At 54.8% G+C, this 25048-nt stretch overlaps 2 protein-coding genes across 12 annotated transcripts; both read left to right on the top strand.

The window, feature by feature from the left end:
• The first annotated feature begins 49 nt into the window (after positions 1–49).
• On the top strand, positions 50–9163 carry CCDC159 (coiled-coil domain containing 159). Of its 9 annotated transcripts, none has more exons than XM_030935681.1 (13): positions 67–175; positions 2305–2423; positions 2521–2750; positions 3205–3238; positions 3489–3577; positions 3669–3750; positions 4684–4879; positions 6091–6158; positions 6250–6326; positions 7670–7791; positions 8012–8094; positions 8799–8915; positions 9092–9163. In XM_030935681.1, the coding sequence occupies exons 1-13, from the start codon at positions 165–167 to the stop codon at positions 9094–9096; spliced, it is 1233 nt and encodes a 410-aa protein (XP_030791541.1). In that variant the 5' UTR covers positions 67–164; the 3' UTR covers positions 9097–9163. The 9 variants fall into 9 exon arrangements, with proteins under 9 accessions (XP_030791542.1, XP_030791545.1, XP_030791541.1 ...); XM_030935677.1 differs by having other exon boundaries at positions 68–175; positions 8799–8979; positions 9092–9130; XM_030935676.1 differs by having other exon boundaries at positions 70–175; positions 8799–9163.
• A 466-nt stretch (positions 9164–9629) lies between these two features.
• On the top strand, positions 9630–20531 carry PLPPR2 (phospholipid phosphatase related 2). 3 transcript variants are annotated; one of them, XM_010373707.2, is made up of 10 exons: positions 9630–9816; positions 11002–11176; positions 11860–11939; positions 14426–14539; positions 14642–14777; positions 16061–16332; positions 17332–17508; positions 18548–18670; positions 18996–19047; positions 19181–20531. In XM_010373707.2, the coding sequence occupies exons 3-10, from the start codon at positions 11874–11876 to the stop codon at positions 19522–19524; spliced, it is 1284 nt and encodes a 427-aa protein (XP_010372009.1). In that variant the 5' UTR covers positions 9630–9816; positions 11002–11176; positions 11860–11873; the 3' UTR covers positions 19525–20531. The 3 variants fall into 3 exon arrangements, with proteins under 3 accessions (XP_010372009.1, XP_010372010.1, XP_010372008.1); XM_010373708.2 differs by having other exon boundaries at positions 14351–14539; positions 18548–18654; XM_010373706.2 differs by having other exon boundaries at positions 14351–14539.
• Positions 20532–25048: the final 4517 nt, after the last annotated feature.

Below are 25048 nucleotides of genomic sequence, written 5' to 3'. Positions count from 1 at the left end.
AATGAGGCCTTCAGCTACTCTGGCAGGGGCGGAACTAAAATGCCGGCCACACCCCTCTCTGTGACTCCTTCAGCCTCTGAGCGTTTTAATGCGATGGTGTCCCCGCGGGATCAAACTTCACCGTCACGGCTGAGGACTGGCTTCGTGGTCCCTGATGGGAGAGCATGAACAGGTGGTATGTGGTAGGTGGGGTTCTGGAGCCTGGCGGGTGCAGAATTCACAACCCAGGGGGCGGAGCCAGGATGATGACCCCGCCCCCTTCCCTAAATAATTCTCCCAGGAGGGACGCGGAAGCAACAACCGGATGGGACCGGGAGAGAGGAGGCACGACTGGGGACCTAAGCTGGCTCCCAAATGCCTCTCCTTTTCCCCTGCAAGCCTCCCAGGCTTCCTATGGTCCCTAAGTCCCAGGTTCTCAGCGTGACATTCCAGAGCAGACACAACTTCCCATTACTCTATACCAGGCACTGGCATGGATTAATTTATTTAATCACAACATCCCAGTAAGGTGAATATTATGACATCTCGTTTTTATAGTTGGGGACACTGAGGCAGGGAGCGGTTCAGTAACGAGACCAGTATTACACAGCTTGAAGGGACAGAGCTAGGATCTGAACCTAGGCCATCTAGCTGGAGAGTTTCCCTGCTTAACCATCATACTCTGCTGCCCCTGGAAGTGAGGACCTTCCTGAGGCAGTGACTCTCAGAGGGGCAGCTTAGGACATTTCAGGCAGAAGAAAAACGTGTGCATCACGGGGTGTGTGTCAAGATCTAGTGAATGCTTAGGGGATGCCCGGCACTCAATTAGGTGCTCAGAAAATAGGAGCCTAAAAAAGGATTAAGGAAGATTTTACCGAAGATATGCTGAATAGTTTTTTGTTTGTTTGTGTTTGAGACAGAGTCTCACTCTGTTGCCCAGGCTGGAGTGCAGTGGTGTAATCTCGGCTCACTGCAACCTCCGCCTCCGAGGTTCAAGCGACTCTCTTGCCTCAGCCTCCCAAGTAGCTGAGATTACAGGCATGCGCCACCACACCTGGCTAATTTTGTATTTTTAGTAGAGATGGGGTTTCACCATATTGGTCAGGCTGGTCTTGAACTCCTGACTTCAGGTGATCCACCTGCCTTGGCCTCCCAAAGTGCTAGGATTACAGGTGTGAGCCACCACGCCCAGCCTAAGTAGAGTTTTGAAGAGCGTGTAGGAGTCTTCCAGGTCAACTGAATCAGGCAGAGGGCCTGGCAAGGGCGACAGAAGAGAAAAGTCTAGAGGATTTGGGGGAAGAGACTGAGTGTGACTCAGGGCAAGGTGCCTTTCACCTGGAAATTCCTCCAGGCAGACCTGCCCCAGATATCTCCATCTGTGCCATATCTGGCTATACTAGAGGGGGAGGGGAGTCGGAAGTGAGACCCAGAGCTCAGCTGTCTCCTGTTCCCAGCCGTTCCCAGCCTCTTCTAGCACAGGCCTGGGCCCCAATTCAGCTAACATCTATTGAATAGATATGCCCTGCCTCTCCTGCTCACACTCTATGGCTGGCATTCACCTGTGGGGCCAGGTCCAAGTTCCTGGCTTGGCCATGGATACTTTACTGGAGCTGCTCTGCTAACCTCCTGCTGCTTCCTCTTGGATCTCGATTCAGCCATCATGAATTTACCAGCATAGAGCATGTGGTTCCACACCTCCAAGCTTTTGCACATGCTGTTGCCTGCCAGGAAAGCCCTTCCTTTAAGCCAATGTCAAGGTCCCTTTTTTCTTTGAACTCTTCTGAGGCCTGATTTTTTTCTTTGAGGCCTTCTGGGTCCTTCTCACTGCCCAGCCCAAACCTTGGGGGCTGGGATAATCTTTTTTTGTTGTTTTTTATTTCTGGAGACCGAGTCTCCCTCTGTTGCCGAGGCTGGAGTGCAGTGGTGTAATCTCGGCTCACTGCAACCTCCACCTCCCGGGTTCAAGTGATTCTCCTGCCTCAGCCTCCTGAGTAGCTGGGATTACAGGCGCCCATCGCCACGCCCAGCTAGTTTTTGTATTTTTAGTAGAAACGTGGTTTCACCATGTTGGCCACACTGGTCTTGAACTCCTGACCTCAAGTTGTCCTCCCGCCTTGGCCTCCCAAAGTCCTGGGATGACAGGCATGAGCCACCACTGCTGGCTGCGCCTAGCCTTGGGATCATCTTTCATCCAGCTTTGGCTCCTACCATAACTGAGAAGCCTTGAGTTTAGGGCTGAGGCCTCTCTGGCATGTCAGGGAGGATCTGGGGGCACTGGGGACATGGGGAGTTATCTCAAAGCAGCCCCTGCTTCCCTACTCACAGTGACCCTCTTTTGGCCGGCCTACCCCGGGACCCTGACTACTCTGTGTCCTGCCTCTGCTCACCTCCCTCACCCTCCAGCGTGTGTTTGCCTCCTAACGTGAAGTGTGACAAGTACTGGGGTTCGTTGGGGGACTGCCATAGGGCTGGGGACACTGGGAGGGGCTGGGAATGTGAGGAGTGCCCTGCATTGTCCCTCAAGGAAGCCCTTACCCCTAGGCTCTTCCTCGGACAAGGCTCTGGAGCGTACAGCTCACTGGTCCAGGACCCCAGAGCCAGAGACCTTGGGATGTCCTGCTTCTGGGGACACAGTGAAGAGTGCAGACTGCAGGCCAGGGTGGGGCTCGGGGCCTCCGCCACATGACGCTGCCCCCTCCCGCAATCCAGACCTGCAGAAGGAGTGCTGTAATGACCAGGACGTTTTGAAGAGGCATCACAACATAGCTAAGGTCACCCCCACCCAGGAAACCCCTTAAATGCCAAAAACCACTGTAATCTACTGCTGTGGGGCTTAGGGAAGGGGCTGTAGGGCAGAGGGACCCCCATGAACACACCCACTGTGTTTCTTCAGCACCTAGAACAGCGCCCGGCACTCAGCAGGCCCTCACTAAGCAAGTCTTGAATGGAGGAAGGAATGGATGGAAAGAAAGAGTGTGGCTGTGTGTCTTCCATGGAGATTTGACTGTGATTGTCTCTCAGCCACATAAGTGCACTTCTGAGCGTGTGTAGCCCAAGGGGGAGGTGCATGAATATGCCCGGAGTGGAGCTTTGCTTGTACTTGTGGTTTGGGACACCCAGAACTGAGGACATCCAACTTTTGTCCAGCCCTCCAAACTGGGTTGAGGTTAGCAAGGAGGCAGCTCAGGGACAAATTTCTACTCCCATCTCATCTCTCTTCCCTAGAAGCCCTTGGAGACCAGCTCCTCCAAAGTCAAAGGTGAGAAATCTCCTTTCCAACGAAACTGTATGGGGAAGATCTGCTGGTTTCCACCTCTACCCTCTGCCCCAGCATCAGCTGACCCCCTGCCATGGTCAGCCATTCACTCCTGCCCAAGACTGAGTGGGCCCCTGTTCCATATCTTACACCCTGTTCCTACAGCTACTCTGAGCCTCTGCTGACCTCTGCCCTGCCCTTGCCCCAGACCCTACCCCTTACAGCCCTGGTTCACCCTGTCCTCTGCCCACAGCCAAGACCATTGTGATGATTCCCGACTCCCAGAAGCTCCTGCGATGTGAACTTGAGTCACTCAAGAGCCAGCTACAGGCCCAGACCAAGGTGAACCACCTTGGCCCTGCCCCCAGCAACCTCTCTTTCTCCTTGCCCTCCCCTCCTTCCTCCCACCCCAAGGCTGACCTCTTTCCCCCAGGCTTTCGAGTTCCTGAACCACTCAGTGACCATGTTGGAGAAGGAGAGCTGCTTGCAGCAAATCAAGATTCAGCAGCTTGAAGGTGAGGACTGGCCAGAAATCAAGGTCAGGCTAGGCCAGGCATGGTGGCTCACGCCTGTAATCCCAGCATTTGCGGAGGCCAAAGAGGGTGAATCACTTGAGGTCAGGAGTTTGAGACCAGCCTGGGCAACATGGTGAAACCCCATATCTACTTAAAAAAAAAAAAAAAGAGGCCCGGTGCGGTGGCTCAAGCCTGCAATCCCAGCACTTTGGGAGGCCGAGACGGGCGGATCACGAGGTCAGGAGATGGAGACCATCGTGGCTAACACGGTGAAACCCCGTTTCTACTGAAAAATACAAAAAAACTAGCTGGGCGAGGTGGCGGGCGCCTGTAGTCCCAGCTACTCAGGGGGCTGAGGCAGGAGAATGGTGTAAACCCGGGAGGCAGAGCTTGCAGTGAGCTGAGATTCGGCCACTGCACTCCAGCCTGGGCGACAGAGCGAGACTCTATCTCAAAAAAAAAAAAAGAAAGAAAGAAAGAAAAAAGGCCGAGTGTGGTCACTCACGGCTGTAATCCCAGCACTTTGGGAGGCCAAGACAGAAGGACCACCTGAGGTCAGGAGTTCGAGACCAGACTGACCAATATGGTGAAACCCCATCTCTACTAAAAATACAAAAATTAGCCAGGCATGGTGGCGTGCACCTGTAGTCCCAGCCACTTAAGAGGCTGAGAAAGGAGAATTGCTTTCTGGGAGGCGGAGGTTGCAGTAAGCCGAAATGACATCACACCACTGCACTCCAGCCTGGGAGACAAAGCAAGACTCCGTCTCAAAAAAAAAAAAAAAAAAGTCAGGCTGGAAGCTGGTCCTGTTGGGATCAGCTGGGCCAGGCCAGGGTGAGAGAAATTGGGAGAGTCTGGGTTCTGGGTCAAGATTAGGACAAGCTGGGTTCTGGGTGGGATCAGGGCTCAGTCAGGGTCCCACACTGTCTGCAGAGGTGCTGAGCCCCACAGGCCGCCAGGGAGAGAAGGAGAGGCACAAGAGGGGCATGGAGCAGGGCCAGCAGGAGCTGTATGGGGCCCTGGCCCAAGGCCTGCAGGGGCTGGAGAAGACCCTGCGTGACACTGAGGAGGTGCAGCGGGCCCGCACCACTCGCTGCCTGCAGCTGCTGGCCCAGGAGATCCAGGACAGGTGGGGGATGGCGGGAGGGCAGCCTGGAGTCCATGGGAGGGAAGGGAGACCCAGAACTGGGGAATGGAGGCAGGATGGGAGAAATGGCAGATGCCTGGGGGAGGGGAACTGAGGGATGGTGGAAAGCCTGAGGAACAAGAAGAGGGGATGAGGCCGGGTGTGGTGGTTCATGCCTGTAATCCCAGCACTTTGGGAAGCTAAGATGGGCGGATCACTTGAGGTCAGGAGTTCGAGACCAGCCTGGCCAACATGGTGAAACCCCATCTCTACTAAAAATACAAAAATTAGTCGGGCATGGTGGCGGGTGCCTGTAATTCCAGATACTTGGGAAGCTGAAGCAGGAGAATCACTGGAACCCAGGAGGCAGAGGTTGCAGTGAGCCGAGATCGCACCACTGCACTCCAGCCTGGGCGCCTGGGCAGCAGAGCAAGACTCTGTCTCAAAAAAAAAAAAAAAAAAAAGGAGAGGAGGAGAGGCTCAGGGGAGACAGGTGGCTTGTGGGGGCGGGGGAGTGGGAAACTGAGAGGCCAGAAGGCAGAGCAGACAGAAAGCTGGAGGTGGGATGGAAAAAGAGGCCAGGGGGGCCGGGCGCAGTGGCTCAAGCCTGTAATCCCAGCACTTTGGGAGGCTGAGACGGGCGGATCACGAGGTCAGGAGATCGAGACCATCCTGGCTAGCACGGTGAAACCCTGTCTCTACTAAAAAATACAAAAAACAGGCCGGGCAAGGTGGCGGGCGCCTATAGTCCCAGCTACTCGGGAGGCTGAGGCAGGAGAATGGCGTAAACCCGGGAGGCGGAGCTTGCAGTGAGCTGAGATCCAGCCACTGCACTCCAGCCTGGGCGACATAGCCAGACTCCGTCTCAAAAAAAGAAAAAAAAAAGGCCAGGGGATCAGAAGGGGGGATGGCAGGAAAGACTGAGAGGACAGGAGGCTGGTGGTGTAGAAAGTTGGGGACAGGAGGTGGGGGGGGTGGAGGCCAGGTGATAGGAGGCTGAGTGGGGTGGGAGAGGCTAAGAGAATGGGAGGCTGGGGATCAGAAGGAGAGGATGGGGATGAGGGTAGGGGGATTGTAGAAGGGGAGGGAAAAAGGGCAGGGAGGTGTGAGAGGGGACAGAACTTGGGAGGATAGGTGGAGGGAGGGACAGATAGGGGCATGGGAGGTCAGGGGCCAGGCAGGGAGTGCAGGTCTAGGCTGCACTGTCCCCTCAGCAAGAAGTTCCTGTGGGAGGAGCTGGAACTGGTGCGGGAGGAGGTGACCTTCATCTATCAGAAGCTCCGTGAGTGCCTGGAGCCCACATCCGGTGGCGGGTGGGTGGTGGGGTTCCTTCTTCAGCCCCTGTCCCCCTGAGCCCCCTCCCTCCACCACAGAGGCACAGGAGGATGAGATCTCAGAGAACCTGGTGAACATTCAGAAAATGCAGAAAACGCAGGTGAAATGCCGCAAAGTGAGTGCAGAAGATGGGGACCCTGGGGAGGAGTGGGAGACAGAGGGATGGGGATTTCAGCCAGCTTCCACCATGAGATTGGAGCCTGGGTCAAATCTCAGCTCTGCCACTCACTGCTGTGTGACTGTGGGCAAGTCACTTGATCTCTCTGAGCCTCAGTTTCCTCATCTATATAATGGGTGTAATAATAACTCATCTTGGCTGGGCGCAGTGGCTCATGCATGTAATCCCAGCACTTTGGGAGACTGAAGTGGGTGGCTCACCCGAGGTCAGAAGTTCGAGACCAGCCTGGCCAACATGATGAAACCCTGTCTCTAACAAAAATACAAAAATTATCCGGGTATGGTGGCGTGTGCCTGTAATCCCAGCTACTCAGGAGACTGAGGATGGAGAATCGCTTGAACCCAAGAGGCGGAGGTTACAGTGAGCCAAAATCATGCCATTGCACTCCACCCTGGGCAAAAAGAGCGAAACTCCATCTTAAAAAAAAAGAAAAAGAAAAAGAAAATTCATCCTGTTGGGTGCTGTGGCTCATGCCTGTTATCTCAGCACTTTGGGAGGCTGAGGTGGGTGGACTGCTTGAGCCCAGAAGTTGAAGACCAGCCTAGGCAACATGGCAAAACCCTGTCTCTACAAAAAAACAAAACAAAACAAAACAAAACAAAAACAAAAACCAAACAAAACAATGAAACAAGAGGACGTGGTGGCACACGCCTGTAGACCTGGCTACTCAGAAGGCTGAGGTAGGGGGATCGCTCGAGCCTTAGAGGTTCAGGGTGCATTGAGCCCTGATAGTACCACTGCACTCCAGCCTGGGCGACAGAGTGAGACCCTGTCTCAAAAAAAGACAAAAAACAAAAACAAAACCAAAAAACCCCACTCATCCCTACCTGATCAGGTGTCTGTATTAGCTGAGTATTATGCACTTGAATGCAGCCTGGCATATAATAAGTGCTATAGAGCAGTCACCTTTTACTATTGTCATCATTATTTATTTTGTTTTGTTTTTTGAGATGGAGTTTCGTGCTTGTCACCCAGGCTGGAGTGCAATGGTGCGATCTCAACTCACTGCAACCTCCGCCTCCCAGGTTCAAGCAATTTTCTTGCCTCAGCCTCCTGAGTAGCTGGGATTACAGGCGCCTACCACCACACCCAGCAAACTTTTTGTATTTTTAGTAGAGATGGGGCTTCACCATGTTAGCCAGGATGGTCTCAATCTCCTGACCTCGTGATCTGCCTGCCTCAGCCTCCCAAAGTGCTGGGATTGCAGGCATGAGCCACTGTGCCCGGCGCTATTGTCATTATTATTATGATTGCTGTTCTCTCATCCCTCCCCACCCCAGATCCTGACTAAGATGAAGCAGCAGGGTCATGAGACAACTGCCTGGCCGGAGACTGAAGAGATACCGCAGGGAGCCAGTGGCTGCTGGAAGGATGACCTCCAGAAGGAACTGAGTGATATATGGTGATGCTCAGCCGTCAGTCTGACCCCCAACCCTCATCTGAACCTCTTTCTCCAGCGGGATCTGGCAGTGACCACCAGAATCTGGAGCCCACCTGAGTCCAGACCTCCCTCACCCCCTAGGACTCACCCCCACCACGGCCCCCAACCTTAGTCCTACTGCTGTCCACACCCTGAGCAGTCTGGAGTCTCCCAGGGCCCCCAGCTCCTCATCTTCCTGCAGGTCTGCCGTGCACGTGCTGCAGAACTCCATAGACGGCCTCACCATGTGCTCGGGGGCCCGTCCCAAGGCCTCGAGCCTCAGGGGTGAGGGAGACTGAGAATTGCTCAAGGGTGGGAGGTCATTGTCTAGCTTCACTCAGGGTGACTATGTTCAGAGAGCCTATTTGGGAGTCACATCTGTTGGGTGTTATTTTATGGCCACATTAAGTAGTATTCTGAGGTCACATTAAGGAGTCACTGGAGGTTTCATCCAGGAGTCATTCATGGTCACATTCAGAGTCACTTGGATCTTATAGGAGTCCACGGGGACTCCATGCAGTGGCTCATGCCTGTAATCCTAATATTTTGGGAGACCAAGGTGGGAGGATTACTTGAGTCTAGGAGTTTGAGACCAGCCTGGGCAACACAGTGAGACCCCATCTCTCCAAAAAATGTAAAAACTAGCTGGGTGATGGTGCACCTGAAGCTGAGCACGCCTATAGTCTCAGCTACTCAGGAGGCCGAGAAAGAAGGACCGCTTGAGCCTGGGAGGTCGAGGCTGCAGTGAGCCATAATCGCACCACTGCACTGCAGCCTGGGCAACAGAGCGAGACCCCATCTCAAAAAAAAGTGTCAGTCAGGTAAAATTCAAGGGTCATTGAAGTCATAATTTGGTGTCACATTAGATCACATTCAAGGGACTTGGGGGTCATGGTTTAAGTATCATTGAGGTATACTATGAAGGGACACAGGGCCTATGTTTGGGGGTTACTCAAGGGTCACATTCAGGGTACCTATCCCTCCTGCAGGCCACAAGGGGCACCGGTGCCTGAGCCCTCCACTCCCCTCCTGGGACTCTGACTCCGACTCTGACCAGGACCTCTCCCAGCCACCTTTCAGCAAGAGCTGTCGCTCCTTCCCACCCGGTGCAGATCCTCCCCAGTCCCCGCCTCCACCCATTTCCCTCCTGACCTGCCCTTGACTCCCACGGTATAGACCCTTGGAACAGGCCCAGATCCCGATCTGGGCATGCGATCCCTGACCTGCAGCCCCGGAGTCCCCTGGACCTGGCCAGGCCCTGACCCACCCTCTCTCTCCACAGCTTGAGCAGCCGGGACTGCTCTCCCTGAAGACCCCTCCAGAGAGAAAATAAACTAGCTGAAACCCTCCTCTAGCCCGGACTGTTAGTCCTGCTGCTTCCTGTGCCTAGGAATCCCCCTGCCTTCCCAGTTTACTCCTCATTGGTCGGGGGGAGGGCTGTAAAGACCCCAGGGGTCATTCGGGATGTGTGGGCTTGGAATCAGGGGACATTTGAAGCCAGATTTAATATATGATAAGGCAAGGAGTCATTCTGTCCAGATACGAGCGGCCAGACAGACTTCCACACTGGCCACAGAGACTTCCTTTCTGGGGGGCCCTGGCGAATGGGGAAACTGAGGCCCAGCGAGGGAGGTGCGCGGCCCAGGGACATGCTCTGAAGCCCCGCCCTCCTATTACTCTCGGAGCCCCGCCCACCCCAGGGTCCTCCCTCTCTACTTCCATTCTTGGTTCCTTCCCCTAATCGATGCTAACATGCCCCGCCCCCAAGATCACGGAGGCCCCGCCCCATCCCGCTAATGAGGCCCCGCCCTACGGAGGCTATGCAAGTGAGACGCCCGGAGGCCCCGCCCCTCCCTCCACCTCGGAGTCTGCGCGGCGCGGCCCGGCCCGGCCGACCGCGTCTGGGTCTCCGCGTCTGCCAGCCTGGCCGGCAGTCCGTCTGTCCATCCTGCCGCGCCGGGGCAGTCTAGGCGGAGCGGGGGCTCAGGCGGCGGTGGCCTCGACGCGGTGAGAGGAGGGGCTGGGGGCGCCCGTCATCCCCTCCCGTGGGCTTCCCACCCTCGGTGTCGGTCCCCGATTCCTGAGGGTCGGGTCCCTCTGGGTCCAGCGCGGGGAGGGGTGGGGGAGGGGAGGCGGCGAGCTGGGGGAGGGGACGGGACTGGGGGAGGGGACCCCTGGCCGAGGAGCCCAGCACTGGTGGTGAGGGTGGCTGTGGGTAACTGTGATTGTGTATGGTTGTCATTGTGTGTGTGTGGTTGTGTAACTGCCATCGTGTGGCTGTATGACTGGGATTGTGTGGCTTCGGGAGGTCCGCGGGTGTGTGTCACTGTCATTGTGCGGCTGTCGTTGTGGGTGTCACTCTGATGGTTTGTGTGTGTGTGTCTGGCTGTGCTGTGGCTGCCATTGGCCCCCTGTGTGGCTGCTGTCTCTGTGTGTGACTGTCTTGGTGTGTTCGTGTGGCTGTGTGCATAGGACTGTCATCGTGTGGCTGCTGTTGTGTGTTCATTCTGATGGTGTGTATGTGTGTGTGGCTGTGGTCGTGCGCCTTGTGCCTTTCTCGTGTGGCGTGAGTCTGTGTCATGGTCCATGGATGTGGCCATGTGGTTGTGGATGGCACCGTGTCTCTCCCCTGTGACTGTCGGTGTGAATAAGAGACTGTGTGTGTGTGGCTGTCGCTGAGTGCCTTGTAATTGGGGGTGTGACGCTGTGATGGGTTCTGTGACCCCCATTGTGTGCGGTGACTCTTTTCTGTGACTCTTAAGTGTGTTGCAGGCCTGACTGTGGGTCCCTGACTCTACAGTGAGGCGTGGGGGCTTGTGTGGGACTGTGATGTGTATAGGGTCTCCTGATATGTCCCTCTCTGGCCCTGGGTGGGAGTGGTATCTGGGTGTCTCTGACAGGCTGTGAGCCCACTGTGTGTGAGTATGCACTGACGTGTATCATGTGTGTTGGACACCTGTCTGAACAAGGGGGCCCCTCTTGTTCACTGCAAAGTGGCGCCCAGCACAGTGCCTGGAAGTGGGCAGGTGCTGGGTCTTCACTGTGGGATGGGTGAACACTATGCCATGGTTTTGTGTGTGTGTGTGTGGGGGGGGTGCCAGGATGGAGGCTGCAGCTGGGTTGTGCTTCCTAGGGGTGACAGCATGGGTGACTATGGGTATCTGGCGACCATCACCCCATATCACACTGCAGAATGAGCGTCGTGGTTGGGGTGCTGGACCCAGAGTGCCTACCCTCGCCTGCCTGGGCCTCGGTTTCCACATCTGCACAATGGGGGTGACCATCCCTGCCCTGCTGGCCACCAGTAGCGGCTGTGAGTCTTCGGGCGTGGATGCAGCCTGGGGGAAGCCATAGGGCGCTTTCACAGGTGAGATGGGGCTGGGAGAATGGGTGTAAGCAGGTGTGACTGTGTTGATCCCTGAAGCGCTGGGGACTGGGGATAGCCTTGGGGGAGGGAAGAGGAGAACTGGGAGGCAGACCGGCTGGGAAGAGGGGGAAGGAGGGAGAGGCAGCTGGCAGAGAAGGAGGGCTTGGCTATCAGCCCAACCAGACACGAACACCACAGCCCATGGGGACAGAGAGAGGGGCTCCTGTGGAGGCCATGGAGGAAGAGACTCAGGGGAAGGGTCTGGTAGGGATGGGGAGCCCCTCGGGAAACAGGATGGGGTCCCCTAAAAACTAGTGGGGACCCTTCTAAGTGCCATGGGGGAGGGGTTCCCATGATGCTGGGGAGTCTCTTCTAAAGGCCCACCTCCTAAAAGGCATTGGGTCAGAGCCTCCCATGTAGGCTGTTAGAGGAAGGGGACCCCTGTAGAATATCGGGGAGTGGTATCAGGGGAGGCAGGTGTCCCCAGTAGGGTCAGGACCAACAGGGCGGGACCTGGATTGCAGAGGCGTGGCCAGAAGGCTCAAGGGGCAGAGTCAGGGCTTGCCCAGGTCTTCAGGGCCAGGGGTGTGGCCAAAGGACTCAGGGATGAAGCCAGGGTCCCGATGACCTGAGACTTCCCCTAGGCACACCCCGGGACTCCCACTCCCTCCCCACCTCTGCAGGCCTGGCCTTCACCATGGCGGGAGGGAGACCGCATCTGAAGAGGAGTTTCTCCATCATCCCCTGCTTTGTCTTCGTGGAGGTGAGGACCCCCGTACCTCTCCCAGAGAGGGCGTGCCTACCTCTGTCTCTGTCCAACCTCAGTCTCCCTATCTGTACTCACTTTTCCATCGCTGGGATCTCCCTTGCTGTCCCCTTTCTCTTGAGAAGTGGTTATGAGCTTGGATTGAGAAGTGCCACTCCCCGGGGTCCAATCCCTCTCTGCCCCATCCACACTGCAGGGTGGTGGACACCACAGGTACCCTCCTGAGCCTCAGTTTCCTCATTCATAGAATGGGCATCAGCAGAGTCCCAACTCCTAGGGCTGTTTTTTTTTTTTTTTTTTTTGAGATGGAGTTTCGGTCTTGTTGTCCAGGCTGGAGTGCAACGGCGCGATCTCGGCTCACCGCAACCTCCACCTTCCAGGTTCAAGCAATTCTCCTGCCTCAGCCTTCCCAAGTAGCTGGGATTATAGGCATGCGCCACCAAGCCCAGCTAATTTTGTATTTTTAGTAGAGATGGGGTTTCTCCGTGTGGGTCAGGCTGGTCTTGAACTCCAGACCTCAGGTGATCCACCCACCTCGGCCTCCCAAAGTGCTGGGATTACAGGCATGAGCCACCGAGCCCAGCCTTTTTTTTTTTTTTTTTTTTTTTTTTTTCAGATAGAGTCTCACTCTGTCACCTAGGCTGGAGTGCAGTGGCATAATCTCGGCTTACTGCAACCTCCACCTCCTGGGCTCAAGCAGTTCTACCTCAGCCTCCCGAGTAGCTGAGACTACAGGCGTGTGCCATCATGCCCAGCTAATTTTTTTTTTTTTTTTTTTTTGAGATGGAGTGTCGCCTGTTGTCCAGGCTGGAGTGCAGTGACGCAATCGCAGCTCACTGCAGCCTCCACCTCCCGGGTTCAAGCCATTCTTCTGCCTCAGCATCCCGAGTAGCTGGAACCACAGGTGCATGCCACCACGCCTGGCTAATTTTTGTAGGTTTTAGTAGAAATGGGGTTTCAGCCATATTGGCCAGGCTGATCTTGAACTCCTGACCTTGTGATCCAGCCGCCTCAGTCTCCCAAAGTGCTGGGATTACAGGCGTGAGCCACCGCGCCCAGCCTATGCCCAGCTAATTTTTGTACTTTTTGGTAGAGATGGGATTTCGACATGTTGGCCAGGATTGTCTAGAACTCCTGACCTCAAGCAATCCTCCTGCCTCAGCCTCCCAAAGTGCTGGGATTACAGGTGTGAGCCACCACGTCCGGGCTCCTAGGGCTGTTCTAAAGATAAAATGTATTAATTCATGGGCAAAGCTTGGCACGACCCCCTGCCCACAGTGAGGGTTAGACCTGTGGTAGCTGCTGGTACCCCTACTCCTCTGATTTCTTCCCTTGTGGGAGGGTCTCCCCACCTCCCACTGTCTGTCTGTCTCTCATCTGAGCCTTGGCCCTAGTCTCACTCTCCCCATGTCCATCTCTTCTCTCACTCTCTCTACAACTCCCTTCCCTTTTCCTCTCCCTTCTTTCTCCTCTTGCTTTTTTTCTCCTCTTCTCCCCTCCTTTCCTGGTTTCCCTCTCTCTCTCTCTTTTTCTTTTCATTCCTTCCTTCTCTCCCTCTCTCTCTCTCTTTCTCTCTTTTGAGATGGAGTCTTGCTCTGCTGCCCAGGCTGGAGTGCAGTGGCATGATCTTGGCTCACTGCAACCTCCGCCTCCCGGGTTCAAGTGATTCTCCTGCCCCAGCCTCCTGAGTAGCTGGGATTACAGGTGTCCACCACCACGCCTGGCTAATTGTTGTATTTTTAGTAGAGACAGGGTTTTGTCATGTTGGCCAGGCTGGTCTCAAACTCGTGATCTCAGGTCATCCACCTGCCTCAGCCTCCCAAAGTGCTGGGATTACAAGCATGAACCACTGTTTCTTTATTTTCTTTTTTTCTTTCTTTCTGTCTTTCGGCCATCCCTTTTCCTTTCTTTATTTTTTCTGAGACAGGGTCTCCCTCTGTCACCCAGGCTGGAGTGCAGTGATGCCATCATGGCTCACTGCAGCCTTAACCCTCTGGGCTGAGGCAGTCTTCCTTCCTCAGCCTCCCAAGTAGCTGGGACAATAGTTGTGCAGAGATGAGGTCATGCTGTGTTGCCCAGGCTGATCTCAAACTCCTGAGCTCAAGCGATCCTCCTGCGTCGGCCTCCCAAAATGCTGGAATTACAGGCATGAGCTGCTCGCTGCACACGGCCTCTGTGTTTCTATCTCCTTCTCCTTCTGTTTCTCCTAAGCCCTGACCCTTCTCTCACCTCCTTTCCCCATTTCTCTCAGTCTCTCTCCCCCTTGTCTCTGTCTCTCTCCATCTTCTAGTTTCTGTCTCTAACCCATGTCTCTCCATCTCTGTATCTCTGCCTCTGTGGCCTCAGCTGGAGCCCTGACCCTCTCTCTTCTCTCTCCACCACCTCTCCCCGCCCTGGCTTGGTGGCAGTCGGTGCTGCTGGGCATCGTGATCCTGCTTGCTTACCGCTTGGAGTTCACGGACACCTTCCCTGTGCACACCCAGGGATTCTTCTGCTATGACAGTACCTACGCCAAGCCCTACCCAGGGCCTGAGGCTGCCAGCCGAGTGCCTCCTGCGCTCATCTACGCACTGGTCACTGCTGGGCCCACCCTCACGGTGAGACAGTGAAGACTTCCTAGGAGGCAGGTGGGCCAGGTGAGGGTGGGTGAGGGGATGGGCTGGAAGGCCAGGAAGACTCCACCTTGGTCTTACCCACAGATCCTGCTGGGGGAGCTGGCGCGTGCCTTTTTCCCCGCACCACCTTCAGCCGTCCCGGTCATCGGGGAGAGCACCATCGTGTCCGGGGCCTGCTGTCGCTTCAGCCCCCCGCTGCGGAGGCTGGTCCGCTTCCTGGGTGAGAGATATGGCCTGGGGTCAGTCCCATGGTAATGGTCGGGAGGTGGGTATAGAAGGAAAGAGTCATGGGCCTGACAGTCATCATAATTCCAGGCCGGGCGCGGTGGCTCACGTCTGTAATCTCAGCACTTTGGGAGGCCAAGGTGGGCGATCACCTGAGGTCAGGAGTTCAGGACCAGCCTGATCAACATGGCGGAACCCTGTCTCTACTAAAAACACAAACAATTAGCTGGGCGTGGTGGCGGGTGCCTGTAATCCTTGAACCCAGGAGGCAGAGGTTGCAGTGAGCCAAGACTGCACCAGCCTGGGCAACAAGAGCGAAACTCCGTCTCAAAAAAAAAAAAAAAAAATTCCAGGGAAAAGCTGGGCATGGTGGTGCATACCTGTAATCTCAGCTACTTGGGAGGCTGAGGCAGAGACTCAGCTACTTGGGAGACTGAACAAGACCCCACCTCTTTAAAAAAAAAAAAAAAAAAAAAAAGAGAGAGAGAGAGAGAATTCCAGCAGGGAAGGAAGAGGACCTGGAATTACCATGGTGGGGATGTTAGGAAGCAACAAGGGACTTAGGCTCAGGCCAGATGTAACGGAGGTTCTAGGGATATGGGTGGGGCCTAACCCAACCATGATGGCAACTGTAGGAAGAGGGTCCCAGAATGCCACAAGGAGAGTCTCAGGCACAAAAGAGAGACACAGGCACAGGACAAACACCCTGGGGCCCCTGGGTAGGGAGATGAGACCCTGACTGTGCTTTAAATGGGGTCCCAGCCTCAAGTGGTGGCTGTGGGAAAGGGGGAGGGGCAGAGCTTACCTATAATGGTGGTCCCAGGGGCAGACGGTGGGAGACCCAGCTCTAACTTACTAGTGGCCCCAGGAGGAGAGTGATGAACTCAGTAGTAGCCAGTTTAAGGGCAGGCAGGAAGCGCCCCAGGTATGCCATTAGGGTTTTCCCTAGCCGTCCTAGGCATGGGGTGGATCCTGATGTAATGGTGTTGGGTTGGCTGGGAAGTCCAAGCCCAGCTATAATGGGGCTCCAAGGGAGGACCCACCCCTGACATAGTGGTAATCCTAGAAAGACAGGGGCCAGATAATGAGGGTCTCTGGGGGCAGGAGGTCTCAGAGAGGCTTCATGGTGGTCCTTAAGGAAGGGGGATGTTGGCACAACTACGGGGTCCCAAGTGTGCTTTAATGACAGTCACAGGAAAAGGGAACTAAAAGGCCCAATGGAACCAGTGGGAGCATCAGGGCCCGCCGCATGAACCCCTTTCACTATCCCACCCCTAGGGGTCTACTCCTTCGGCCTCTTCACCACAACCATCTTCGCCAACGCGGGGCAGGTGGTGACCGGCAATCCCACGCCACACTTCCTGTCCGTGTGCCGCCCCAACTACACGGCCCTGGGCTGCCTGCCACCTTCTCCGGATCGGCCAGGTCCCGACCGCTTTGTCACTGACCAGGGTGCCTGCGCTGGCAGCCCCAGCCTCGTGGCCGCCGCGCGCCGCGCCTTCCCCTGCAAGGACGCGGCCCTCTGCGCCTACGCAGTCACCTACACGGCGGTGAGCCTCGGGAGCTTCGGGGTTGGAAATGGGTGTGCGGGCTGGACAGCGCCCAGTGGCCTGGAAGCCGCCAAAGCTGGATCCTCTGCTCTTCCACGCCCCTGGTGCTGTTGGAAGCTCTTGCTCCACGCAGCGGCCTGTTGGAAACTCTAGTTCCTCCTCCCAGATCCTAGCCACGCCCCCAGCCAGAGCCTATCGCTGTCCATTGCCTCCGGCCCTTGCTCTCTGGCCACGCCTCCTGAGCCAGTAAAGCGAGAGAAGCTATTGGCTCCACCCTATGGGATCAGGACACTATCCCTGATGTGCAAGACTCGGAACCCCTAGAGCCTAGCCAGGCCCCCAGGATGCTACAGGCGCTAGATATTAGCTGGGAGACTGGGTAGATGGGATGGCCTCCTGGAGCCCTTGCCCCTCTCCTTGGGACCTTGTTCTCTCCCGTTGTAGCCCTGGCCACACTCTTTGCTCTTAACTGCTCTGGGATTTCTAACTCTGTCCTCTGCTTTTTCCTGCTCACACTGTTGCTTCAACTCTTTTTTCTGGCATCCGGGTTTATGCTCCCACCCTGTCAGTAGTCCCCTGGGGGTCAGGGGCTCCACCTCCTACAGCTCCTGGACCTGCCCCCTTAGCCCTGACTCCACCCTCTGGTTCTGTGGCCACGCCCTAACCCAGGAAGTGTCTGTCCTCATCTGCGACTCCGGACCAGGGACATCTGGGCCCCAGACCTTGTCCTCTGCTCTTGGGAGCTCTGGCCACACCTAGCCCTGCAGGTGGTGCCCATGAGACTCCAAGACCTCAATCCCTGACCCCTACCCCCCTTTGACGTTTTAGTCACGCCCCCTGGAAAAGCCCACTGGGGAGTCCATGACTCCATCCCTGGAACCCCTGGCCACATCCTCCAGCCCCAACGCTCTGGCCATGCATTCTAGCTCAGAAAGGAGCGTCCACTTGGGTTCAGCGACTTGCCTCCACTTGTCCCCTGACCAGTCTGACTCCCCGCAGATGTACGTGACTCTCGTGTTCCGCGTGAAGGGCTCCCGCCTGGTCAAACCCTCGCTCTGCCTGGCCCTGCTGTGTCCGGCCTTCCTGGTGGGCGTGGTCCGCGTGGCTGAGTACCGAAACCACTGGTCCGACGTGCTGGCTGGCTTCCTGACAGGGGCGGCCATCGCCACCTTTTTGGTGAGTCCCCTCCTCAACCTTCCCAGCATGGAACCTTCCCATCAGCTCTCTGACCCAAGAAGCAGGACCACATGATGGAGAAGGGTGTGGACTGTGTGACCTTGGGCCAGTCCCTTAACCTGACCCTTCCTGGATATTCTCATCTGTGAAATGAGATACCAGGATCAGGGTGAGTCAAGGCCTTGAATGCAAATTTTAAGAGGGTGCCCAAACACTTAGTAATCAAGATTAATAATATTTTAACAAAACATTTTAAAAAATCAAAGTTAATACAAAACTATCATAATGTACAGAATATAAAAATTCTAAATAAAGACGAATCAAGACTGGGTGCAGTGGCTCACGCCTATAATCCCAGCACTTTGGGAAGCTGAGGTGGGTGGATCACTTGAGGCCAAGAGTTCGAGACCAGCCTGGTCAACATGGTGAAACCCCATCTCTACTAAAAATACAAAAATTAGCCAGGTGTAGTGGTGCAAGCCTGTAGTCCCAGCTACTCGGGAGGCTGAAGCAGAAGAATTGCTTGAACCCAGGGGATGGAGGTTGCAGTGAGCCGAGATCGTGCCACTTCACTCCAGCCTGGGTGAAAGAGTGAAAATCTGCCTCAAAAAATAGCTGGCAATGGTGGTGCACACCTGTAGTCCCAGCTACTCGGAAGGCTGAGGCAGGAGAGTCGCTTGAACCCAGGAGGTGGAGTTTGCAGTGAGCTGAGATCACACCACTGCACTCCAGCCTGGGTGACAGAGTTTGACTCTGTCTCAAAAAAAAAAAATAAATAAATAAAAATAAAAAAAAATTAAACCCTGCCCCTGTACAACTTGGTCTTACCTGCTTTACCCTAGTCCAGGCTCTGTGGGATAAATAATAATTGCACCTACCTCATAGTAAGATGGAACCAACAGTGCCTAGCACATACTATGCATTAGCTGTTTTTGAAAACCTGAGCCTCAGTTTCCTTATTGGAAAATGGGGATGGTATTTCCATAGCTCCTATGTGACTGACCCCAGGCCTCAACACTGTCCTCTGCCTCTGTTCCAGGTCACCTGCGTTGTGCACAACTTTCAGAGCCGGCCACCCTCTGGCCGAAGGCTCTCTCCCTGGGAGGACCTGGGCCAAGCCCCCACCGTGGACAGCCCCCTCGAAAAGTTAAGTGTGGCCCAGGTAAGGGGGGCCGGGGGCTGCTCCCGGCTGGAGAGGGTGGTGGGTGGAGGGGGCCAAGGAGGCAGGAAGGAAGTCAGGCAAGAGGTGGGGGTCTCAGAACCATGGGGAAGTGGAGGGATCACCCATCTCTGTGGACACAGGTCCTGGGGGGACAGCCCCAAAGAATGAAAGGGAGCACCCCCGTCTTCTTCCCAAGGGGACACGGTTAATCATGAGAACTGTGGTTGTCTTTTCCATGGGGTTCTTCACCTGATGAGCTCCTTGTGGCTGTGGCCGGTAGGGCCCAGGGGGCCACTAGCCCCTTCCCTCTGTCTCTTTGTCTCAGGAACCCGAGGTCTGCAGGCCGCATTCGACACCGGCACGGCTCACCCCATCCAGTGAGTGTTGGGGGAGTGGGGGCTAAACAGGGGGACTTCCAGGTGGGCAGCTACTGCCCCAGAGGTCTCACCTAGGTTTTTATGCTGCCTCCCAAGTTTTCTGATCCCCTGATATCTGGCTTCTGACCACCAGAGTCGCAGAACTGCGCCCGCCGTGGCCACCTGATCCCCAGCTGTGTGTCCTCCAGGGCCCCAGCCATGTGTTCGTCGCCCCGTGTGCCCCGCCCTCGATTGAGGTCTGAGCCGACGCCCTTGCCCCTGCCCCTACCCCTGCCAGCGCCCACCCCCAGCCAGGGCCCCTCGCCTTCCTCCCCTGGACCTGGGGGGCCAGGCGGGGGTGGTGGACGTGGCCGGAAGCTGCTGCTGCCCACACCCCTGCTGCGGGACCTGTACACCCTGAGTGGACTCTATCCCTCCCCCTTCCACCGGGACAACTTTAGCCCTTACCTGTTTGCCAGCCGTGACCACCTGCTGTGAGGCCCGACCACCCACCCAGAATCTGCCCAGTCCCCACTTCTTCCCTGCCACGCGTGTGTGTGCGTGTGCCACGTGAGTGCCAAAGTCCCCTGCCCCCCAAGCCAGCCAGACCCAGACATTAGAAGATGGCTGGAAGGACATTTGGGAGACACCTGCCTCTCTGGCCCTCTGAGATATCCAGATGGGCACAAATGGAAGGTGGGCCCTTGCCCCTACTATTGCCCTTTTAAGGGCCAGAGCTTGACCCCATTGGCCATTGCCTGGCTAATGAGAACCCTTGGTTCTCAGAATTTTAACCAAAAGGAGTTGGCTCCAGCCAATGGGAGCTTTCCCCTCACTTCTTAGAATCCTCCTGCAAGAGGGCAACTCCAGCCAGTGTTGAGCGACTGAACAGCCAATAGGAGCCCTTGGTTTCCAGAATTTCTAGAGTGGGTGGGCATGATTCCAGTCAATGGGGGACCGCCCGTGTCTAAGCATGTGCAAAGGAGAGGAGGGAGATGAGGTCATTGTTTGTCATTGAGTCTTCTCTCAGAATCAGCGAGCCCAGCTGTAGGGTGGGGGGCAGGCTCCCCCATGGCAGGGTCCTTGGGGTACCCCTTCTCCTCTTAGCCCCTCCCTGTGTGCGGCCTCTCCACCTCTCACCCACTCCCTCCTAATCCCCTACTTAAGTAGGGCTCGCCCCACTTCAGAGGTTTTGGGGTTCAGGGTGCTGTGTCTCCCCTTGCCTGTGCCCAGGTCATCCCAAACCCTTCTGTTATTTATTAGGGCTGCGGGAAGGGTTTTTTCTTTTTTCTTGGAACCTGCCCCTGTTCTTCACACTGCCCCCCATGCCTCAGCCTCATACAGATGTGCCATCATGGGGAGCATGGGTGGAGCAGAGGGGCTCCCTCACCCCCGGCAGGCAAAGGCAGTGGGTAGAGGAGGCACTGCCCCCCTTTCCTGCCCCCTCCTCATCTTTAATAAAGACCTGGCTTCTCATCTTTAATAAAGACCTGTTTGTAACAGAAGTTTGGCCACCTGCCTTCCTCCCTCGGGTGGTGGGGGGGTGCGGAGGACTTTCATCGTGGGTCTATGGATGTCTGTGGAGCTGGGTGTGGGTGTACTGCTGCAGTGTATCTAAGGACGATTGTGGAGAGGCAGTGCGGTTTCATGGGGCTCGAGACTTGGGCTGAAATCCTGGCTCAGCATTCTGGGCTCTGTGGCCTCAGGAAAGTTCATTCACCTCTCTGTGCCCTTGTTTCTTCATCTGTCAAAGGCAAACAGTCGCTCAAGCCACCAAGGCACACAAACCCACATCAGGAGCCATACATGCCCCGTGTGTCTCAGACCAGGGCACAGAGGGCACAAGGAATGGGGTGAGGATACCCTGGGGGTCCTGAGAGGGATGGGGGATGCTGAGGGGCACTAAGAACCTCCAAGCTGAACACCTGGATGCATGGATGAGAGCAGGGGTGCGGAGTATGAGATTACACCAAGACCCAACCCCTCTGAGAACTCAGCAGATAGATACTGGGGATGTTCAAAGAGTCAGGGAGAGGGAGCCACAGGACCCCTCCTGCAATCGGGGCTCTGAGGGTCTTCAGATAGGGCATTTGGGACCTAGAGTCACCCAGGAACCAGGAAAAGGGAGTCTGTTTCCCTTCTCTCATTAATTAATTCATTCATTCAGCAACACTGTAGAACCCCTACTGTGTGCCAGATGGTCTTAGTCTGTTCCAGCTGCCATAACAAAATACCGGAGACAGGATGGCTTATTTATTAAATTATTTAAAAATAAATGTCTCTACTACTATTAAATTTATCTAATTATTAAAAAATACGTTTCTTATTTATTATTTATTTTGAGATGGAATCTCACTCTGTTGCCCAGGCTGGAGTGCAGTGACGCAACCTCGGCTCACTGCAACCTCCACCTCCCGGCTTCAAGTGATTCTCCTGCCTCACTCAGCCTCCTGAGTAGCTGGGACTACAGGTGCACACCACCACACCTGGCTAATTTTTTGTATTTTTAGTAGAGATGGGGTTTCACAGTGTTAGCCAGGATGGTCTCGATCTCCTGACCTTGTGATCCGCCTGCCTTGGCCTCTCAAAGTGTTGGGATTACAGGCGTGAGCCACTGTGCCCGGCCTTATTTTTATTTTGTGTGTGTGTTTGTGTTTCTTGTGTTTTGAGATGGAGTTTTGCTCTGTCGCCAGGCTGGAGTACAGTGGTACGATCTCGGTTCACACAACCCCCGCCTCCTGAGTTCAAGCAATTCTTGTGCCTCCACCTCCCTAGTTGCTGGGACTACCGGCGCCTGCCACCACACCTGGCTAATTTTTGTATTTTTGGTAGACAAATACTTTATGGGGTTTGACCATATTGGCCAGGCTGGTCTCGAACTCCTGACCTTGTGATCCGCCCACCTCGGCCTTCCAAAGTGCTGGGATTATAGGCATGAGCCACCACGCCTGGCCTATTTTTTTTTAATAGAGATGGGGTTGTGCCATGTTGCCGCAGCTGATCTTGAACTCCTGGGCTCAAGTGGTTCACCCACCTCAACCTCCCAAAGTGCTGGGATTACAGGCATAAGCTACCACCCTAGGTCTAACAGAAGTTTATTGCTCAGAGTTCTGGAGGCTGGGAAGTCCAAGATCAAGGCCCCAGCAGATTCGGTGGCCGGTGAGGGCCTGCTTCCTCATGGACTCACTCTAGTCTCACATGGCAGAAGGTGGAGAAGTTCTCTGGGGCCTCTTTTATAAGAGCACTAATCCCATTCATGAGGACTCCACCCTCATGACCTAATCACCTTTAAAAGGCCCCCCACTGGCCGGGCGTGGTGTCTCACGCCTGTAATCCCAGCACTTTGGGAGGCCGAGACAGGAGGATCACGAGGTCAGGAGATCAAGACCATCCTGGCTAACACGGTGAAACCCCGTCTTTACTAAAAAATACAAAAAACCAGCTGGGCGAGGTGGCAGGTGCCTGTAGTCCCAGCTACTCGAGAGGCTGAGGCAGGAGAATGGCGTGAACCCAGGAGGTGGAGCTTGCAGTGAGCTGAGATCCGGCCACTGCACTCCAGCCTGGGCGACAGAGCGAGACTCCGTCTCAGAAAAAAAAAAAAAAAGAAAGAAAAAAGGCCCCCCACCTCCTATCACTGTGGGTTAGGATTTCAACATATGAACTGGGGGACAGGGTACAAACTTTCAGACCGAAGCATAAGTGTTGTTTAGTTAGGCATAGGGTGGGGGTTGGGGGGATGGGAGGTTACAGCAGTGAACAGAACAGACACAAACCTCTGCTGTCATAGATGAGAGTATTCTAATATGTAAGACAATAAACAAGGTAAATGGGGCCTGGTCTCTACACCTGTCATCCCAATGCTTTGGGAGGCCAAGGCTGGAGGATTGCTTGAGCTTAGGAGTTGGAGAACGACCTGGGCAACATAGTGAGACCCCCGTCTGTACAAAAATATATATATATTTTAAAATTAGTTGGGCATGGTGGCACATATCTATAGTCCCGGCTATGCGGGAGGCTGAGGTGGGAGTCACTTGAGCCCAGGAAGTCGAGACTGTGGTGAGCCGTGATCATGCCACTGCACTGTAGCCTGGGTGACAGAGCGAGACCATGTCTCAAAATAAATAAATACGCAAGTTAATAAATATAAAAATAAATGAGCTAAGTACAGATTCACAATTCCAAATTTTTATAGAAGTCTGAAAACCAGGCCAGGCGCAGTTGCTCACACCTGTAATCCCAGCACTTTGGGAGGCTGAGGCGAGTGGATCACCTGAGGTCGGGAGTTCAAGACCAGCCAGGCCAACATGGTGAAACCCTGTCTCTACTAAAAATACAAAAATTAGCTGGGTGTGGTGACACACGTCTGTAATCCCAGCTACTTGGGAGGCTGAGACAGGAGAATCACTTGAACCTGGGAGGCGGAGGTTGCAGTGAGCCAAGATTGCACCACTGCACTCCAGCCTGGGTGACACAGTGAGACCCCATTTCAAAAAAGAAAAAGAAGTCTGAAAACCAAAATCCTTTCATAACTCATTTATGGCGAAACCTAACCTGAACTGACCTGAGATTATGTGTAGCTTTTATTTATTTCACTTGATGTGAATATTCTTGTGTTTTGCTGAAGATAAAGTGATTTGAGGATGTTAGTCCTGGTCCCACTGGGGGTATGAAACACATAATATTTACAGCCTATTACTTTTTTAAAATCTGAAAAATCCTGAATTTCCAACTCCAGGATCATGGATTTAGCTAAGGGATCTCTGATATCTTAGATATTGATATGTGATAAGGAGAACACTCAAGCTAAGGAAGGCGATGTGACAACTGTGGGATAGGGACATGGTTTGCAATTTTTTTTTAAGGGATAGGGAGGGTCTTGCTCTGTTTGTTGCTCAGGCTGAGCGACGGGTGGAGTGTAGTGGCACGATCCTAGCTCACACTACAGTCTTAAACTTCTGGGATCCAGTGATCCAGTGATCCCCCCAAGTAGCTGGGACTACAGGCACATAACACCATGCCTGCTAGTTTTTAAAATTTTTAGTAGAGACAATGTCTTGCTATGTTCCCCAGGCTGGTCTTGAACTTCTGGGCTCAAGTGATCCTCCCACTTCGGCCTCCCAAAATGCTGGGATTACAGGTGTGAGCCGCCATGACTGGGCTATGGTTTGCAATTTAAAAAAAAAGTGATCAAGGAAGTTCTCTCTGAGACGACACTGGGAGGAAGGGAGCCATGCAAATATGTGGTGGGGAGACCTCCAGGCAAAGAAGGTCTTTGCAGAGCAAGTGTGAAAGGCTTGAGGCGGGAATGTGCCTTCTGTGTTCAGGAAACAGCAAAGTGGCCTTTGTAGCAATTGGCAAAGGGTGAGCGAAGAGGAGACAGAAGAGGAGGTTGGGGAGATGGTGGGGAAGTTTGGGAGATGGTGGAGCTTATCGTGGGCCACTGGGGGATAAGATGAGAGCATCAGAGAGCTGATGGCAGAGGAAAGACTGCATCATGAGGCCCCCTGATTGACTGACCAAGGCTCCTGTTTCCAGAGCTTATACACCTGAGACCCGTGGTCTCTCCTGACGCACAGCTGTCTCCACTGGGGCCAGGAAGAAAGCAAAGCTTCAGCACAACGGACAGCGCCACCACCCAAACCAGCAGGCCCTGTCCGTGATGCTGCCCTGGAGCGCCGGCCAAGAATGGTAAAAGTGGGGGAAGAATCAGGTCCCATTCAGGAGGGTGGTGACAGCAGCCCTGGCCTTGCACCAACTCCCATACTGGGATAGATGATCTTAGGTAGAGAACACAGGCTGGCTTGTACCTGTTTGGGATTGGCTGGGCGTCGTGGCTCACCCCATAAATGCGGCACTTTGGGAGGCCGAGCCGGGCGGATCACTTGAGGTCAGGGGTTTAAGACCAGCCTGGCTAACATGGTGAAACACTGTTACTACTAAAGATACAAAAAATTAGTCGGGTGTGGTGGCACGCGCCTGTAATCCCAGCTACTCAGGAGGCTGAGGCAGGAGAATCGCTTGA

This window comes from Rhinopithecus roxellana, chromosome 8 (assembly GCF_007565055.1).
Source record: "Rhinopithecus roxellana isolate Shanxi Qingling chromosome 8, ASM756505v1, whole genome shotgun sequence".
Lineage (NCBI taxonomy): Eukaryota > Metazoa > Chordata > Mammalia > Primates > Cercopithecidae > Rhinopithecus > Rhinopithecus roxellana.
Note: the sequence above shows the minus strand (reverse complement) of the source record. Positions and strands in the feature narration are given on the sequence as shown.

Coding starts and splice junctions, on each gene's coding strand:
- PLPPR2 (XM_010373706.2), top strand. CDS start 11,874: ATGGCGGGAGGGAGACCGCATCTGAAGAGGAGTTTCTCCATCATCCCC. Junction 14,540..14,641: donor CTGCTGGGCCCACCCTCACG/GTGAGACAGTGA, acceptor TCTTACCCACAG/ATCCTGCTGGGGGAGCTGGC. Junction 19,048..19,180: donor GGCACGGCTCACCCCATCCA/GTGAGTGTTGGG, acceptor TCTGACCACCAG/AGTCGCAGAACTGCGCCCGC.
- CCDC159 (XM_030935676.1), top strand. Junction 2,751..3,204: donor GGCATCACAACATAGCTAAG/GTCACCCCCACC, acceptor TCTCTTCCCTAG/AAGCCCTTGGAGACCAGCTC. Junction 8,095..8,798: donor CAAGGCCTCGAGCCTCAGGG/GTGAGGGAGACT, acceptor TCCCTCCTGCAG/GCCACAAGGGGCACCGGTGC.